General features: G+C 35.9%; 1 protein-coding gene across 1 annotated transcript in view; it reads right to left on the bottom strand.

Moving 5' to 3' along the window:
- nrn1la (neuritin 1-like a) overlaps positions 1 to 19,408 on the bottom strand; it is a 41,622-nt gene that overhangs the window by 6,551 nt on the left and 15,663 nt on the right. Inside the window, exon 2 of the mRNA XM_051870938.1 lies at positions 1,720 to 1,870. Coding sequence (XP_051726898.1) covers positions 1,720 to 1,870 — 151 coding nt within the window. The remainder of the gene's footprint in view (positions 1 to 1,719; positions 1,871 to 19,408) is intronic.

Genomic DNA, 19,408 nt, shown 5'->3' with positions numbered 1-19,408 from the left:
ATACAGGAGGCTGTTCTTTAACAACATCATGCTGCTACACAATGAATACTTAAAGAGTTCCTGCAGCTACAGGGTGTGACATAATATAAAGTCATATCATAGATGCGTGATCTATGGAGGGGCAGAGGGAATGAAACAGACAGGGAAATAGAGAGAAACCTAGTCTTTAATTAGAATATCCAGCACTTGGGAGGAGGAGAAAGATGAGTGAGCAGAGGAAGAAATGGAGAAAAGAGTGGAAAGGAGCAACAGAAAATGAGATGAAAGGCAATGTAGGGAGTTAGAGAATGAATGAGGTGTCATATCAGTGAACTGTGATACTCTATATCACATTCTCCCTGTGATAACACAATGAACGGCGTACAGCAAATAGTCCTGTGGTGTGAGCGAGGCATTTTATGTGGCTATACAGAGAAGTAAATGTGTTGGTGGGTCATTGTTGTTCAGCTTTACCTTTTGACCTCTGTAAATTAAAAAAAAAAAATGAATATGCATATATATATATATATATATATATATATTATTTTAACAAGGCTGTACATGACTAAAAATGTTATAGTAAAAACCTGTTGCTTAACAGTAAGCTCTTGTACAAAAACTGTAATATATCTAACCTTACATTTTGTGCCATTTTACAGTAAAATACTGTTAAATGGACCATTTTTTAAAGTAAAAATAACAAAGAAGAAGGTTTTAGGACAACTTTGAAAGGTTTTGATCAACTTCACATGTTCACTACTGTATGTGTGTATATGTGTGTGTGTGTGTATATATATATATATATAAAGGTATGCCAGACTTTCAGAAATATGCTCTGGTGTCAAATTTCCTCAAGTATAACTTCATTTATTGGGAAGAAAATGAACAGAATGGAATCTTATATGATGGGAAAAAAGAGCTAAAATTTGCCTTTGAGAGTTGGTTGTAATTCATGAAACCACAAAACACCACAGAATTTATCAAATCCATTATTAATACTAAAACATCTGCTGTTGTTTTACCAGCAAAAATTATGTCACTTCCTAGTAGTTGATGTCATTAAGGGTTTTTTTAGTTAAAGGGATACTACAAAAGACTAACAAGATAAAAAAGTGTCATTAAGGACAATTACATTAGCAATTAACATTTTTAAGAAAAATATTTATAATGTTTTTGTCATATGATGAAAAATTTAAGAAAGCCAAAAGCAAGCCAAAGTGGTGAAATTATTACAAATCCACCCCTATGTTTCATCTTGTTCACTGTTGTGATATTGTGATAAAAGACAATTATGATTTCCATTATTTCAAAAATGTGATAAATAAAACTATTTAAATTACTTTATAATAAATAAAAGTTTGGGGGTCAGTAAGATTTTTAAATCTTTTTGTAAGAAGTATGTTATGCTCAACAAAGCTGGGCTTATTTGATCAAAAATACATAAAAACAGTAATATTGTAATAAAATATTCTATGTTGCGCTGCTTAATTTTGTGGATACCATGATGCACTTTATTCAGAATTCTTCGATGAACAAGAAGCTTATAAAAACAGTGTTTATTTAAAACAGATTTTAAACAGATTTTTTTTTTTGTGACAATGTACAAGTCTTTACTGTCACTATTAATCAATTTAATGCTTAATTGCTAAAAAAAGTATTAATTTCTTTAAAAAAAAATATTACTTATGTACCGAATATAGATTCATGCTTATGTCTGTGTTGGACCAGGTTTTTCCTTACTTGCAAATAGAGTCGATCTCCTGTGTATCCTCGTCTTTTTGGGTACTGACAGAGAGACTGTCACCCAGGGCAAGCAGACACTGGGCAAACCCTTTATAGATGGAGCTGCACTTCTTTGTGGCTGCAGCAGAACATGGACTGGGAACAAGCACTAGAACAAACAGACACACAACAATATAACAATATCAGTCACTGTTTTGTCCCTCATTTAAAGACTCACAAGAGATGAAGATACACACACAATATATATACTCTCCAATGATTATGCAAATTTAAAAATACAAATGTAACAACTGTATTAATATTGTAAGTATTCATTTGAATTGAATCATTTGGGGAACACCTACAGAAATGTGTCAGGCTGCAAAATTCTTATTCATTTTTCATTCATTCAAAATTCATTTAAACTTAAAAATAAATTCAGTAATGTTAGCATGGGGAATCTGAGCACAATGCACAGAACAATAACCTTCAAGATGTAACTTAACCCAAGAATAAGAATAAAAGTATTTCCCATTTCAGGTTGCCAAGCCTTCTAGCCTTTTATGGTTCATTTATTTCCAAAAGCTCAAATATGAAATAGATTTCTTAAAAAATACACCCATTCCCCAAAACATAGACAAGTTCATCAACAGATCAGTAGGGTGACATTGAATGGCTTTCACTACATCCTTTACAGACACGAGGAAAAACACTCACAGCTGTACACAAAAGCCTTCAGTGCTAGATTTGTGGGGTTCTTGGTTATTTGTAAATTGATTATAAAAAGTATATTTCGATGTTTCATTGTTAGAACAGAACACTGGATAATACATCTCTAACCTTGAAGATATGGGAGAAAAATTCAATAGCTTTCATGTGTTAGGAGCTCCAGCGAAAGCGTCAAAAAGACCTGTACCAAAGTTTGCTTCTCTGTGCATGTTCCAGTGTTCTCCCAGCATCCATTGCTTCTTGATGTCTCTCAATCTCTATAGCCTATACCTTACAGTGAACAGTGAACCTAAGTGAGATATGCAGGAGGATCTTAATTGGGTCAGACAGCAAATCACCAGCACTCCCCTAATTCCCTTGAGGAAATGAATGATTAATATTTGATAGGAGAGAGTTTTCTCTCTCTTTCTCTTCCCACACTGCTGCAAACCTATTGATTTCCAGCTATGTTTTTGCAGTGAGGTCTGAGGATTATTGGTTTCACTCATCCCCATCAACATTTAATGAAGATATGGAGAAGGAGAGAAAATCAAGTCATACATTAAAGGAGGAGAAGACAATGAACTCTTTCACAATCACTGAGGCGCTGCACGTAAATGGAAATGACTGAAGAAATCAGAAATATTGAAGTACTTTTAAAAATGCCAAGGGGAAATTCAGATTACTGTCACTCAGTAATACAAGACTCAATACCACTATCAATACTAAAATTATAAGAGATAAGGTAAAGAAAGCCGGCCACTATCACAAAAGAAAAGAAATAAAAAATAGTTTATCCCGCTTACAAGGTTACTACCCAAACAGATAAATACGTGGACATGATGTATTGCTTTAAGTTTAAATGACTTAATATTTTTCCCCGTATATTATCTGAAAACTTACACTAAAAATAGTCCATTACAATGTACAAAATTGGCCTGACAAAAAGACAAACAGTGCTAAACAAATAGCGCTGAATTTGAACATACTGAGTACTGTGAGTATTAGGAACAATCAAACCACTGAATGATGCAACTGGACTGACCAATCAGAATCAAGTATTCCAGAGAGCCACACCACACCACTATGGCAAGCCGTTTTGACTTTTATTCATTCTGAGGATATACATTCTTAATATCAACAATTCAGTTATTGATATCAGGAATTATATTTCCACTAGTAACAATGTTAATTATTGATATCAACAATTCAATTTTCACTAGTTAAAATGCTAATTTTTGATATCAAGAATTACATTTCCAGTAGAATTTAGAAGATATCTTGATATCTGTAATTGTATTTTCACTAGTGAAATGTCACAGGCTGCCATTCAAATTCAATTGTTGATATCAAGAATTGATTTCTTACTAGTTGAAATTCCAATTTCACATATCAGAAATATAATTAGTAAAAATCATAATTTTTGATATCATTAATTACTTTGTTACTAGTGCAAATATCTATTCTTGATATCAACAATTGAATTGCTACTAGTGACAATGTTAATTTTTGATATCAATAATTTGATTGTCGCTAGTGACAATGTTAGTTTCTGATATCATGAATGTGATTGTTACTAGTACGAAAGCCATTTTAGATATCTCAAATTATACTGATATCAGAAATACATTTTCAGATATCAAAAATGAACATTTTAGCAATTCAATTGTTGATATCAAGAACTGACGTTTCAACTAGTGCCAATTGATTTCTTGATATCAAAAATTCGCATTTTTACTAGTAACAATGTAATTATTGATATCAAAAATTATGATTTGTACTAGTAAGAATTGTATTTCTGATATGTGAAATTGGAATTTCAACTAGTAAGAAATCAATTCTTGATATCAAGAATTTATATCCTGAGAATGAAAAAAAGTCAAAACGGCTTGCCATACGCCACGTGTGTGTGTGTGTGTATGTATATATATATATATATATATATATATATATATATATATTTATGTGTGTGTGTGTGTGTGGCTCTCTGGATTCTGATTGGTTAGTCACATCATATATATATATATATATATATATAAATGATAAATGAGGGTGAGTAAATGATAAAAAAATTATCATTTTTGGATAAAATAGTAACAATTTACAAGAAGATTCCATTTGTTAACATAGTTATTTAATTGGTTAACAAGAAAAACACTTCTAATAATCTTAGTTAACACATTATTAAAATCAAAAGTTGTATCTGTTAATATTATTTAATGGACATAAACTAATAATGAACAGTTCCATTATTATTAACACTAACAGAGATTAATAAATAACATAACAAATGTATTGCCCATTGTTAGTTTACTGCTCAATGTTATTTAATGCATCAACTAACGTTAGCTAATGTTGAACCATTCCAGAAACATTGACATGCAGTAAAGACCACACCACATACAAACAACAAAACTGAGCAGCCTGGGAGGAAAAAGAAATCACCTAAGAAGTGGATATGCCCCAAAAAGTCTCATCGGATCAAAACGGAGGCAAAAGCGTACAGGGTCCAATTACATATCTCTAAATTTGTTTCTCTGGCCGATGCTCAAGCGGATTGAAGAGTAGTCTGAACCACTGCCTGCATTAGTAATGTTATTACTGATGTTGTGTAATCCAAGCTCTGATATATCTGAGTGCTGTCCACCCACACACAGCGTGATCTGGCCTGGCCCATTCAGCTCAGTGAGCCGTTATGACCTAGGCGGCAGACACAGGGCTTATTTGAACCACAACATTAATTTTTAATCTGTGGTGCCAGAGATCCACGGGGAGTCCATGGGGTTCTTGAATAAATAAATTATATAAAACAGGGCACTTGCATGAGAGGGGACTGCAGAGAGGGAATCAGAAAGAAAAGAGAATCTGAGAAAGATGAACTATGAAAAAAAAAAAGAATGAAAATGAAAGACAAATTGAATGTTCTGGTCTAACACTGCCCAGACTCTATAATGTATACAGGCAATCAAATTTAAAAATTAAACATGCTAATATTAATCATTTAAAATAATAAAATATATTTATACAAAATAAATTATATTTATATAAAAAATTTATATTATATGAATAATTACATTCTTATAAAATGTACTAAAATAAATTAATAATAGAAAAGAAATAGCGGCAGTATTATATTGTATTGTCTAAATATGCAATTGCAAGAAATGTTTTAGGTCTCTCCAAAGCTGCAAAATTCATTTAATATACTCTGTTCTCCAAGAGCGAATATGATTAACACTGCTGCGTTTTAAAGCACAATACATGAATAGTTCACTCTATTTGTAGAAATCACCATAGATTACAATACAGGTACTCAGATCATTACACAATTCATGATGAAGCATTTTAACCTCATCCTTATAAGGAGCATGTTATGAAACCTTGAAACAAAAACGTCATAATAAATAATGTGGTACATTAAGCATCATGGAGTGCTTAGAGCAAAACAGTTGCATAATTTCCTGTCCCTTGTGTGATTCAGACACAATGAAAAACAGCTCTATCTATCTATCTATCTATCTGTCTACTTTGACAGACTTCAAACCTTAAATTAATTACAGACTTAAAGATGCTGAATTCAGATGACCTCTGGAGCATGAGATGGGCAAGTGATGATGGAGCTGTAGGCCACATACGTGCCCATCTCCTATTCATGAGGTTGAATATGCAAGCTTTATCCAGACCAGTGCTGAGCAGGCACATTTGCTGCTGAGCTTTGCTACACGTGGCTCTCGCAGACATCCCATGGGGAGCACATCAAAATAAATGAAAACCATTTTTATTTGTCGGTTTCTGAAGATTTGCATTCACAAACACAGTGGTGCATGTAAATAAGGTTCAGTGGTGTGAGTAGACATGCAGGCAAGTTGCCAAAGTATTTTCATTTAGGGTGTATGTGCAATTTGTGGATCAAATCCATGTGGAAAACTCAATACACAAACATCAAAACAGGCATTTTATATATATATTTCTATCATGACAACTCTCGGAAGAGTTTAGGATGGTAATGGATATGACAATGTTAATGTATTTGGTCTTGGCGGAATATCTGCTATGCTGCTGCTGTTATTGCTGCTGCTGCAGAGCAAGTACAGAGACTTGCTACTGGCAATACATACATAGACATGTTGCTGCTGCTGCACAAAAAGCATATATGAAATTACGAGTGGCGCTAAAAGCGTTTATTTTTTTGCCGGATCAGATAAACGTGAATATGGCGCGTTTTTATGACATTGGTTTTTATACGAATCACTGCAGTTCTGATTTGAAATTTTGTCCGGTGAGTGGCGCTAAAAGTGTAGTGCTCCATAATTTTTTTAAAACAACGTACCACCAACACTACACCTAAACCTACAGAATATTGTTAACAAAAGCAAATGTGACATAAAAAGCATCCGTAATCGTGCCGTTTTAGCTTGTTTTGATCTCTCATCTTTGAGCTCTTTTACCGTGACTTGTTTTTTCCCAGATTCATACCCAAGGCTTCCCTTGTCCTAAGTCCAACTCCATATCAGCTGAGCTACCGAGCAAGCTTGTTATGTCAGAATAGTGAAAAATATGGAGCTGGTTAAGCGATGCAAAGTCCAAAATATATTTGTTTACAAATTGTGCACTTTGGTAAAAAGCGTTTTGAAGTCATAACATAATATTGTGCAAGGAGACGTAAAAACAAGTCTTTATTAATCCATAATCTGACCCTGTAATCATAACTGTGTATGAAAACGATAAAAGCGCTTGCTGTTTTACTGCCTCTAGTGTTCATTTCTGTTGGAAACTGCAGTGATATGTACGTATTAAAGTGATATGTACGTTCCCACAGGTACATCTTTCCATGAGACCAGGTTGGAAATTACCCATAGCAGATCTATACAGGTGGAGCTGGGGAAGGGGGAGGGTTTCAGAGGAACTTTGAAAATGCGCTGCAAATTTCTACAGCAAACATTGACCAACTATTTAGACGTTGAGCAGCAAGCTCATTGGCTACGGATGCAACAGGAACCAATCAGCTTGTGCCGTGTATAGTTAATGATGTGACTGGCAGCGGGTTGTTTTAAGGACCCATATATATACCCAGATGAGCCATTACAAGCCCGGAAAACACAATTGGTCAGTTTTTGTGCGTCGGCCGACTAAGTTTTCTCAGTGTGTTCCACACCGTCGGCTGAAGTTGGTCCTCGTCTGCCTTTTTTCGGCCAATTCGACATGTTGAATCGGCGTTGGGCCGTTGGAAAGAGAGAACTCTGATTGGCTGTTCAGTATAGCAAACAAGTCAGTTCACAAGAATAAGTAAAAGTTATGAAAGCAAGCAAATAAGTCAGGACGGCACAGACAGAAGGTTGTTCTAATTTTATCTTACCTGAGCACTCGAATGCATGAATATTTTCATAATAACATGAGCGGAGTGGAATAAAGATCAGCATGATTGATATTCAAAACGGTAAGAAAGCGCTGCTTTGTTTATGGTTTGTATACATGCAGTCTTAGTTTCGCGTTCCCTTTTTGAATGACGAATATAGACAAATATATCTGCTTAAATAGACAGTTATCTCCTTTATACGCAGGCACAGAATGCGCATGCTAGTTGACAGTCGGCTTAAGTTCTTTCGGTGTGTTCAAGCACATATTTTTTCCCCCGACGCAGCCGACGTGAGGCGACAACACCGTCGGCTTCCGTTGCCACTAGTTCTTTGACGTCGGGTTGGTGTGTCCCGGCCTTTAGGCCGCAAAACAGCAGCCATGCGGTAAGGCATTGATTCGATGCGGTGGCGATAGGTCTTCTGGGGTATCTGGTACCATAATGTCAACAGCAGGTCCTCCAGTTCCCGTACATTGCGGGGTGGTGGTGATGTAGCGCGAACCCGCTTTTCCAAGTCGAACCACAAATGTTTAATTGGGTTCATGTCCATTAACAAAATTCACCATAATGTTCCTCGAAACACTCCTTGATGATTCTTGCAGTATGGCATGGCACATTATCCTGGTGGTAATGGCCATCACCGGCAGGGAACACAGTTGCCATGAATGGGTGCACTTGGTCCGCAACAATGTTCAGATATCTGACAGCTGTCAGGGATTGTGCTATTGGGGTAATGGGGCCTAAAGTGTCCCAAGAAAACCGCTGCCGGCCTGTGTCCGCCCAACAGTGCATTCAGGTGCCATAGCCTTTGTTGGTAATCGGCGTATCCGCGCATAGCCGTCGACTTGATGCACCAGGAATTCATCAGACCAGGCCACTTTCTTCCAGTCATCCACGGTCCAATCTTGATGACCTCTGGCCCATTTCATGAGTTGCGGCGTGCGGTTAGCATGGAAACCCGAATGGGTCGTCAGCTACGCAGGCCCATACGCAGAAGGTTGTGATGAACTGTTTGCTGTGACACATTGTCCTGGTCACCACTGTTGTAGCTGCTGGTGATTTGTCGCACTGTGGCCCTGCAGTCACTGTGAACAATGCATGAAAGTCTCCGCTCCCTTCTGGGATCAGTGAGCTAAGGATAACACACTGCTGGATGACGGTTTGTATATCGGTTCGTATAATGGGAATGATACTTCTGTAAGAATCAGAATCAGTGATCATTTATAATTGGGTTTTTTGGGTGAGGGGGGTGACAAAGATACACATATGTATATTTTTGCCCCAACAAAACATAAAATAAAGACTCATCATACTAAAGGTATCAGGACAAAGCTCTGGTAGACAGGTAACACTGATTCTTTGTGTGATGTAAGAGACTGCACTGGGCAGAACTCATTAAGACTTTACCTCAGTGCCTGCTGGGAGCAGAGCTCAATCAAAAGCACCAGCAGCAAGACTCTAGACAGACACTTCATTATATACAGTGTATGGGTGGTTATATATTTAGGGGTACTTTTGACCTGAAATGTAAAAAATAATGCCTTTTGGAGGATATACAATACTCTTGTATTGTCTCAAGTAATTTAAGGCAGGACACTACAGGTGAATAGTGTAAAAAATTTAACTTATAGATATCACCATACTTCCCCAGTTGATTAATCACAATACATTAACACATCTGATTTGTATTACAAGTTTTCTGAAATGTTATGTTTATATGCAAACGAGACATTATCTAATTAAATATGCACTACTTTCAGAACAGAACATTATAAAGCCAGGTTCAAAATTCTTGTCTCATTTAGTTGACATATTACAGTTAAAGGTTTTTACAGAGAGGATTTTGGATATCTCTTTTTATCACTATAAATACTGAAAATACTGTCAATAGCCAAAAATAAATCACAATTTTTAGGAATAAAAGTTAAAGGCACAATATGTACATTTTCACCACTAGAGGTCGCTTTTTCAAAACAAAGGCGTAGCTTGATGACGCCTCACTTCTTTCGGTCAAGCGTATGTGGGATAAAACAGCGCTGTTTATCATATTAGATACATTTGTGTGTTGAAAGTTGTTATAGTGCTTCTCTGCGTTCACTCGGCAGCTACTATGAGACATTTGTTGCACACTGCAGTAAGCTAGATCGATATTAGGCATGGTAAAACATGGTACTCGCTGTAAATCAGGAAAACAAGATTTAAACAATAATACTTGCTGTGTTGAGCTATAGAATTAGTTTTCTGTTGATGAATGTATCCAAACAGTTGTTCACCTGTCTAATAAAACACATCATTTATTTAAGAGTCTTTGGTGTTTCCATGGTTTCTACAAAATAAAACCGAGGGTAACGCAGGTATGATGTCATTGATAAGCGACGCACGGACACGGCCCGTGTCCTGGTTAAAATTGCTTATTTCTCTGGATTTAAACATTCTTGGAAACATTTGGGATAATATAAGTACACAAGTCAACAAAATATAACATTGTTTTAGTGGTTTTTGGATAATCCAAAAATCTTACATATTGTGCCTTTAATAAATCAGGTAAATGAATTAAGAAGAAACCTTCAAAAAAACCTTCAAAATAGTAATAAAACTGGAAAATTTGGTGTATGTAAGTGCTACTTAAGTGACGATTTCAGGCTACACATGAAAATAAATAAAGTGTAATAAAATAAACACATTTTAGAGGTTTTCTTTCCACTGGTCTGAATTCTGAAAGAAGACATGCTAAATAAAAAAGTCAAAAACTCAAAATTGAAGAGTGCATGAAAAACTATGGTTTAAGATTTAAATTTAATAGAAGCACCTAAAATAAAACTTACATATTCACAACGTTTCAATGGGCCACATTAGGCACATGCAGAATACACAACTCTGCAGAATGAAAGAACTATTGAGTGCGGGCAGTGCTGCAAAGTTTTTTTTGCTGTACTATGGCAACTTTTTCTATGGTAACTGTGGCCCTCTCTTGCGTAGCATCGTTAGGGGCGACAGGCTAATAAGCCTAGCAGTGACAGCATAGCGTGCGAAAGGCGAGGAGCGCCTCTATTCCCCGAGCTAACTCTAAAACAGGGCTTCCAGTGAAGCCGCCTGCAATAGCACAAACAAATTCTGATAATTAGCTCATGCCAGCAAAGTCCCCTTTCCAAGTGATTGGTTAACCTCTCCGGTTTTCCATTCACACCTTCACTCCCAGAACACTGAATGGAGGGAGGCTGCGGGGGATGAGAAGAAGTGCATTTGCCAGCTGTTAATTTCTTTCATGAAACCGAGGGGGAAAAGACTGGATGCGATGCATAGATATGCACTGTAAATTGAGACAGGAATATTTTGCTATTGGATTTTTGTAGCACATGACGTTAAGAGATGTTGAGAAAACTGAGAGGGAATACGAACTTAATCTTCTTTAATGAGGATGTAAAATCAAGCCTGACTCTGTGACATAGCCCGCACTATAGGTGGCTTTCATAGCCCAGGTCATCCTCCAGGTGAGGAGGACTAATTGGAACAAAATGGAGCTCAAAAAGAGGTGTTAGACGAGTTTTCTGCTTGTTAGTACAGACCTTATTTTTCTCCTTATTGTGTTCAGTAGCTGCGGCATTGAGTTATATCTACTACAACACCAAAGCTCACTTCATTTTACTCTTTGTGTGGCATAAGAGCCGCACAACCTAAAAGAAATAAAACCTATTCTTGCAAGCTGGGATGGTGGAAAAAAAGCCAATGGTGGAAAGACGCATCTTAAAAGGAACCTTTTTATTTTGCTCTAATGGATGTTTTTCTCAAGCACATGCCCTCAAATACTCAGAAAGATGTAACACATATAAACATGCGCAATTCCCAGAAGAGTTCACAAAATTTTGCAGGCCCCATGGGACTGCGGTTTCATTTGGAGACGGGAGAAAGTTGGGGAGGGATGAGAGAAAGGAAGGCAGACGTCTTTCCCATCGCTAATGTGCTCAACACTGGCTTTGATCACGAAAAGGAGATGCGACTGCCACACAATAACACAATCACTCACACATGCAGTCATGTGTCACTTTAAAAAGTGGAAGGGAGAGGAGTAACTGACCAAATGAGACGAGACCTGCTTTCGATTTTATCTCTTTATTATCTCTCATGGAATAGAGAAGATACAAGGGTTCATTGATTTTATGTGATAAAATTGAGAGACTCTTAGACGCTCAAAAAAAGGCCTGAAAAAGAGATATCATACTTCCACTGGCATTAATTTGACAGCTGCTATCTGTCCAGAGCAAGGTCACAGATAAACCTACACAGATGGAGGAGCTCCTTCACCGAGACTCTCCCTTAAATGCAGTATAAATTAGATTCAGATTTGGGTTTGCTGGAAGAGCTTAGCAGTAAAGACCCAATTAAAATAATTTTCACATCAAATACAACTTTAATCTGTTAAACCACCACAGCAGCGTTTCAATTAATCTGTCAAATAAAGGGGAAATCTTCTGCATTTCACTTTAGGTGTATTGCTATTAAGCATTCAAATTCATTTTACTTCTGTAATGTAACTAATTTCCTAGTGATATTCCACTATAAAAAAGGAAGGTGGTTGATACCAGATTGGACCAGAGCAGCTAGCTGGGTGTGATCTCCCATCTTGGGGTTAACAATCTTATTTAATAATAGGTGTGACTCTCAAACTGTCCCGTTCACACAACAGTTTAAACACAGTATCTCAAACCACTTCTCACAAAAGCCGTAAATAACACCTGTAGGGCCGTTCACATCAAGCATGATGACTATTATTATAATATTTTAAGTATAATGTTTTAATAATCATTCTAATTTTATGAGAAATGGGAAGTAAACATGGGAGTGCGGTTTAGGGGTGTGAGTGTAACGGACATAGGCCGGTAAGAGCTGTGCATGTAAACCTCACTCCCCTGATCTCAAGATACGCTCTAGAGACTGCGGTCTTTAGCCTCCTTGTTAGAGGGCCCGACTCCCATGCCGGGGGACCCGGGTTTGAGTCCCACTGATTCTTAGTTGGTCCTTAGCTGGTCATGAGCTGGTTTAAGCTGGTCAAGTGCTGGTCCTAAGCTCCAACTAGCTCCAGCTCAGGACCAGCTTAAACCAGCTCATGACCAACTAAGAACCAGCATAAACCAGCTCAAACCAGCTGCCATGCTTCAAAACCTACCTATCCAGCATATGCGGTTTTTTCAACAGGGTAGTTACTCATTAAAATGTACATTTTCAAAAATGAACATAACTGCTTCAAAATTTGCGTTTTCGCTATGGGTGTGTGTAATTTACGTCAAAGTATAGTCAAGTAATATTTACCACATGCTTTATTTTACATATACTGTAATTCAAAAAAACCATTATAAAACCCCTTATAAAAATCACAAAGGAACCAGTGGCAAATTAGGCTTCTGGGTTCTGGTGTCAAACCTGCACCACTTTTTTGGCCAAAAAACCATGAAGTGAGTTAGCATTTTAGCATTTTCCAATTCCATCGTCCCAAAGTCAATGGGCTTTTCTGAATTTTTTTTTTTTTTTTTTGTTAAATGGCTTAAATAAGGTCCGTGGTTAACACAAGCTCAAGTTACTTTCACATTTTATTCTACGACATACAATACATCAGCATTAACCTACCCATGATTTTTTTAAAGCTGTTACATGTCTTGAAAATGAGGGTTGCTAACAAGTGGCTAAATCGGACTACAGAGGCTGTTGTCAGAGCTCAGTCCACTTTCACAGCCTAGTTATGCTTATAACTGCGCTCTTACAAGCTATTCTAATTCAAACTTTCAGGGAAAATATCTTTAGATAAAGACTGAAAGAGTTGTCAGAAGCTTAGCAGTGGTGACGTTGAAATTGTGCGACCGTGGTGTAGTTCGCTTATAGCCTACTATAGCTTATAGCTTTTTGTTTCTGGCGACTGCATTTAGGCTTCAAAATTCATAAAAGTTGTGTTCATCTGTGAAAATGATCTTGATGGACAAAACGTGTAGGGATCATAAACTTCTGCTGATCACAGAGCTTATTTTTTTGCGATAATCCAAAAGCCTATGGGAAAATCCAATTGGGTTTTTGTCGAGGGAACTAGCTTGATGCTAACTGCCGATTAGCCTACAAAGTGACGTCATACCTGCACCACTCCATAATGACAACACTACAGAGGACTGATATCGACGAAATCACTTTCAGAACGAATGTTTTGACCAACAGATATTCATTGACCAACAATGACCAATCAGAATTTACTCGACTTTAAAAAGCTTGAGTATTTAAAGCAGCAGGCGAGATAAAATAAAAAACAGAATGTTATTGTCCATTGGTGTGGATGATAATATAGTTATCATTATAGTTATCATTCTCGGTGTGAACCAAGAACTATATTCAGCTGGTGTGTGAATGTGATGTAAATGGCATGTGAATTGGTCATTTAGATAAAAGATTACAAACATTTTTAGATGAATCGCTCACAGATCAGGAACCTGCATTATGAAAGTAAATAGGTTCATTTTTATTTTGTCGTTTTTAAAAAGGAATATAACATTTCAAATTTAAAAATGGCTGATATTTTGACATCAAAGAACTCAAACTGCAGTTCATCGTTCTTCCAGCCCCATTTACATGAACAGTTCATGTGAAAGTCTTAGAAGTGTCTTCATGACAGAAAATTTCCTTTGATTCTCTGCTATTTTAAATGTAGTCTCTGTAAGAAGCTAACGGGAGCTGTCTTTATGCGGTGACAGAGGAAGAGAGAACAAAGAATAATAGTTTTTATGCTAAATCAAAAACCCTTTGACTGGTTGGTGTGATTTCCCATGGTCTCTATTTCACCCGAGTCTAATAACTACACTCAGAAATCCTCCAAAAGCTGTGAATAAACAAACCAGTATGTAATATTCCAACATCTAATCTCTTTGGTAGAACAAGAAATAGGGTAGTGATTAAACAAGACAATATTCAAACAATCAAAAGGAGCAGTCTGCGGGGGCTTTGGGGTGGGGTATCGTCTAGAAGCAGCAAAACACAATTAGGATGCGAAACTTGAACGCATCAGTCATGTTTAACCGAACGTTTGATGCTCTCACATACATTTCAGTCAGGCGGTGAAAAATTATGACTGCATTAAAGCTCTGATATTAGGCCTTAATATCCGTCTCTCCCTGTACTCCCAATCCGAAAGAGGAAAAGATTCCCAAGAGCCTTCTGATCATATGCAAATGTTGTTTTTTTCAATATTCTTTCATCTGGCCATGTTGTGAAGTCAGCTTTCTTTACACTGAACATGAAAACCTCACTTACTTCATTAAGGAGGAGTCTGGAATGTAAAGTAAATACACAGCAAAAATTTGCGCTCCAAAAATAATCTTTGTGATTTCCAGCCACAGATTATATGATGCTGATGAGAGCATTTTTGCAGTGGTGTATAGACAAGGAAAGAAAAAAAATAAATCAACAGGCCAGGGATTAGGGATGATCCGTGAGCAGGGATAAGTGGTTCTCAATTACATTACAATAGAGCGCAACAGTAGGGTTCAGGAAGTAAGATCCCATTTATTTTCTCCATAGAGAAATTGATTTTTAATGTTAACTCATAAACCTTTCTACACAGACCTGACCTACCATAAGCTCCAAGGTTGGTAATTAATTATATATTCTTCTGTACAAGCCATAAGTCATTTTGATTAACTTAACAATTAATTTATATATATATATATATATATATATATATATATAAATCATACTTAATTGGACAGAGGGGTGGGCATCCAGAAGTGCTGTCTGCCCAGCCAGTTATAAATCTGAAGTTTTAGCTTTGATTGGATTTGATGAACAAAAACTTACTAGAATTTTTAATAAAATTTTATATCTTTATACTCTTTCTTTTTTATAGCCTCATTTTTTTTGTCTATTTTGTTGTAGTATTGGCTATCATATATAGCACATGGCACTGCCTGGAATCGCTGCTGCCTCCATTTTAATTTTATTTGTTCTCATATTGCCCACTTAAATTCCCATCCCAGGATAGTAACACCACTGCCCATAATCCTGAAGAGAGCTCAACAAGCCAATGACTGTCACACAGTGCAGTAAGGAGTATTGAGTAGAGGACCTTTTGCAGCAGTTTTAATGAATAAAGAAAATACAGGTCAAATCAAAATGCAGTGTGACAGCTTTTGCTAAACAAAGACAATGACAACTCAAGATAGAAACACAGGGAAATACATAATGGAGCAACCAAACACAGGTGAAGTGTGCTATTCAGGTGTGCTATTATTAGTATACTTCTTTTAAACTAAAAATAATAAAGTATACTTTGTCTACTTTTTATGTACTTCTCAGAAATATACTTAAAATTACACTTAAGTATACTTGACTCATACTGACAGAAAAGTCTATATTTAGCCTATACTTGTACTCAGTTTTGCTTGAGATATACTTAAAAGTATAATTAAGTATTCTAAATATTCTTGGCTTGTTGTTGTGTTTACTCTTTTGATTAAGTAGCCTGTTAAAAAAAAAATCACATAGTTTTACATACTGTATTATAAGCTTACATTGTTTGAAAATATTGATTTATAAAGAAAACTAAGTATGATGTTAAGTTCACTTAAAGAAAACTATTAAAGAAAAAAGAAAATATTTAAAATTAAAATTATCCTTGATAATTGTACATTGTAAAGCGTCCTTGAGCCCTGGAAAGGCGCTATATAAATAAAACTTATAATTATTATTATTATTATTATTAATAGGCTAATTAATCAAATGAGTAAATACAACTACAAGCCAAGTATAGCAATTATACTTTTAAGTATATCTCAATCAAAATACTGAGTACAAGTATTGGCCAAATACATGACTTTTCTGTCAATATTAATCAAGTATACTTAAGTACATAAAAAGTAGAATGAATGTATACTTTCTTATTTTTTAAGTTTAAAAGAAGTATATTAATAGCACACTTGAATAAACTTATAAGTATACTTGCAGTATAAAACTACTAAACTAGTAGTTTACTGAGAGTATACTTCAAAGTGTACTTTCATAAACTAAAAATTGTCCTACAAGTATTTAACTAAACAAAAGTTCACTTGTAGTATAGTTTCAGTACAAATAAAAAAAAAACTGTTGTAAACTAGTTGTGTAATGAACGTTTACTACTAGTACACTTAAAGTAGCTATACTACTAGTACACTTAAAGTATACTTCTAAACACAAAACAGTGGACCAATTTAGTCCCATGTAGTATTGAAATAGTACACTTACAAGTATACTACTAGTACATTGATAGTAGCATACTTACTACATAAAGTATACTTAAAAAATACTTGAAGTTTACTTAAGTATAGTTAATAAAATTAACTTGAAGTATACTTATTTTCTGTAAGGGCATAATTAGTAACTATAGAAACAGTAAGTAACTTAGGGAAACAGGAACTGAACACAAGCAAAACAAGAATATACAAACTAAAAGTCCATGAAAACAGAAACTAAATCAAAACATGAGAAAGACAAAATCAAGTCAGTCTTCCTACACATATTTGTATACATCTGAATATTTAACATAAACTTATATTCTATTTGATTATGTAATTTGCAATGTTTCATGAAATGAGTCTTTGTCTCATAAACATACACATTACATAGTCTTGTACCATACAATTTTCAGTTAGTTTGCTGCTTGGAATGAAATATTGTGAATTCTTTCGGAGCTTGTTGGTTTGTTCAAGGCTTAGAAATCTTTACTGAAGAATATTTTCAATCTCTATAAAGTAAATGAATAGGAAAAGTACTGTACATCTGAAGCCAAGGCCAGCGAAAAATGGGCTGTTGCTGTTGTGCTCTATTCACATTTTATGTTAATATGAATCTTCATTCATATTAATTTGACCTATGTTGCACTCTTGTTATCACAGTAACAAAAATGCCCTAAATACACCTGCCCTTTAAACTTTTCCCTCCCTGTGTTCTCATATTTTCGAGATTAGAGATTCAGAAACTAAAGAAACAGTGGGTTTAAATTTAGAAAATTAAAAATTCTGAATGGTTGTTCAGCCAGGGAAAGAGGCAAGCAAGGCTGAATACTAAGAGCTCCATACTATACAAGCCAGTGAGTCATGATGTTTTTCAATGCTATTTACTAGGAAAGAGCCAGAACATATTTTTATTTTTCATAGAAATCTGCAACACTGTTCTCTGAAGTAGGCCACAAAATAATTGAACCACTTGGCATTGGCATACAATTTGGAGAAGGGCAGAAAAAGCAATTATGTTATTGAACAGATTCATAGAAGGGACTGTACAAAATCTAATCAGCAGAATGCTTTATTCTAGGATGATCAAAGAAAATGATGATAAATAATGATAAAATGATAAACAGGACCATTTGAAATGATGATTGGCGTAAATGGCACACCTAACAAAACCGCTAGATTGTGATCCTTTGGTTAAATAAGGGTAAATGTGCTTTAGCCGCTCATTATCGCCAAATAAACATGAGAGGACCCCGATGCAGAGCCTATTATATGGCTAGACACCAAATAAATAAATAAGTGGACATTATATTAATTTGAATTTAATTATTTCATCTTATCTGTATAAGTGATGTGACGTGTAGCCAAGTATGGTGTCCCATACTCAGAATTTGTGCTCTGCATTTCACCCATCCAAGTGCACACAAACAGCAGTGAGTGTTGAACACACACCCAGAGCAGTGGGCAGCCATTTTTGCTGCGGCGCCCGGGGAGTGATTGGGGGGGTAAGGTGCCTTGCTTAAAGGTACCTCAATTGTGGGTAATGAGAGTGGAAGAGAGCCCTGTTCATTCACTCCACCCACCTCGAACCCGTGACCTCCGGGTTACTAACCATTAGGCCACAACTGCCCCTAATCTTAAAGCATTAACTATAAGAAAAGTATAGCTTGCCCTACTACAAAACAATCGGCCAAAGAACAAGACAAACACTTCAGCAATATGACAGTAAAATTAATATTGAAGGTCATTTTTAATAAAACGATGAAATGTATGACTCGTATGTTCTGTCTGATAAACAGCGTTGCCAAGGAAATATCCAAGTGCTGAATGCCACGATTGACCAATCAGAATTAAGTATTCCAGAGAGCTGCGTGATAGAGTGCAATAGTGCCCGGCCACTTTTTTAGCACCGCTGGTTCTGGAAGTATTTTCCAATAATTTCTCTGATAGTGAAGTCTTTGTTAAATGTATATAAAAATGATATATTTTAAGTTGATTGCGAAATATGCGTGTATACAAATATTTAAGTATTTTGAGAGCGTAGGGAGACTGAATCGATTACATCATTCACAGTGTTTCAGTGGAGTGGGGGAGTGGCGAAGCTCTCTGATTGGTTGAATTTTCTGTACAGCATCATGGGTAATGTAGTTTTTATCCACAAATTCTGCTGTTGAACACGATTATTTTAAAAATAAATTGAAATAATGCGGACCTCCAGCTCCAACAACAGTAAATATCATCAATTAACAACCTCGTAGCTCACAATAAGGAGCTTTAACACAGTAAGTCTTTAAAGGTTTATAAGTTATTGTTAGAAATCAATTTCCCTATGGAGAAATTTAATGGAGTATTTACTTCCGGAACCTGGCTGTTGCACTAACATCATTTAAGAATCTATCAACTAATT

The sequence above is a fragment of the Ctenopharyngodon idella genome, chromosome 18, assembly GCF_019924925.1.
Source record: "Ctenopharyngodon idella isolate HZGC_01 chromosome 18, HZGC01, whole genome shotgun sequence".
Classification (NCBI taxonomy): Eukaryota; Metazoa; Chordata; class Actinopteri; order Cypriniformes; family Xenocyprididae; genus Ctenopharyngodon; species Ctenopharyngodon idella.
The sequence above is the reverse complement of the archived record's forward strand: the minus strand, read 5'-3'. Positions and strand labels throughout refer to the sequence as shown.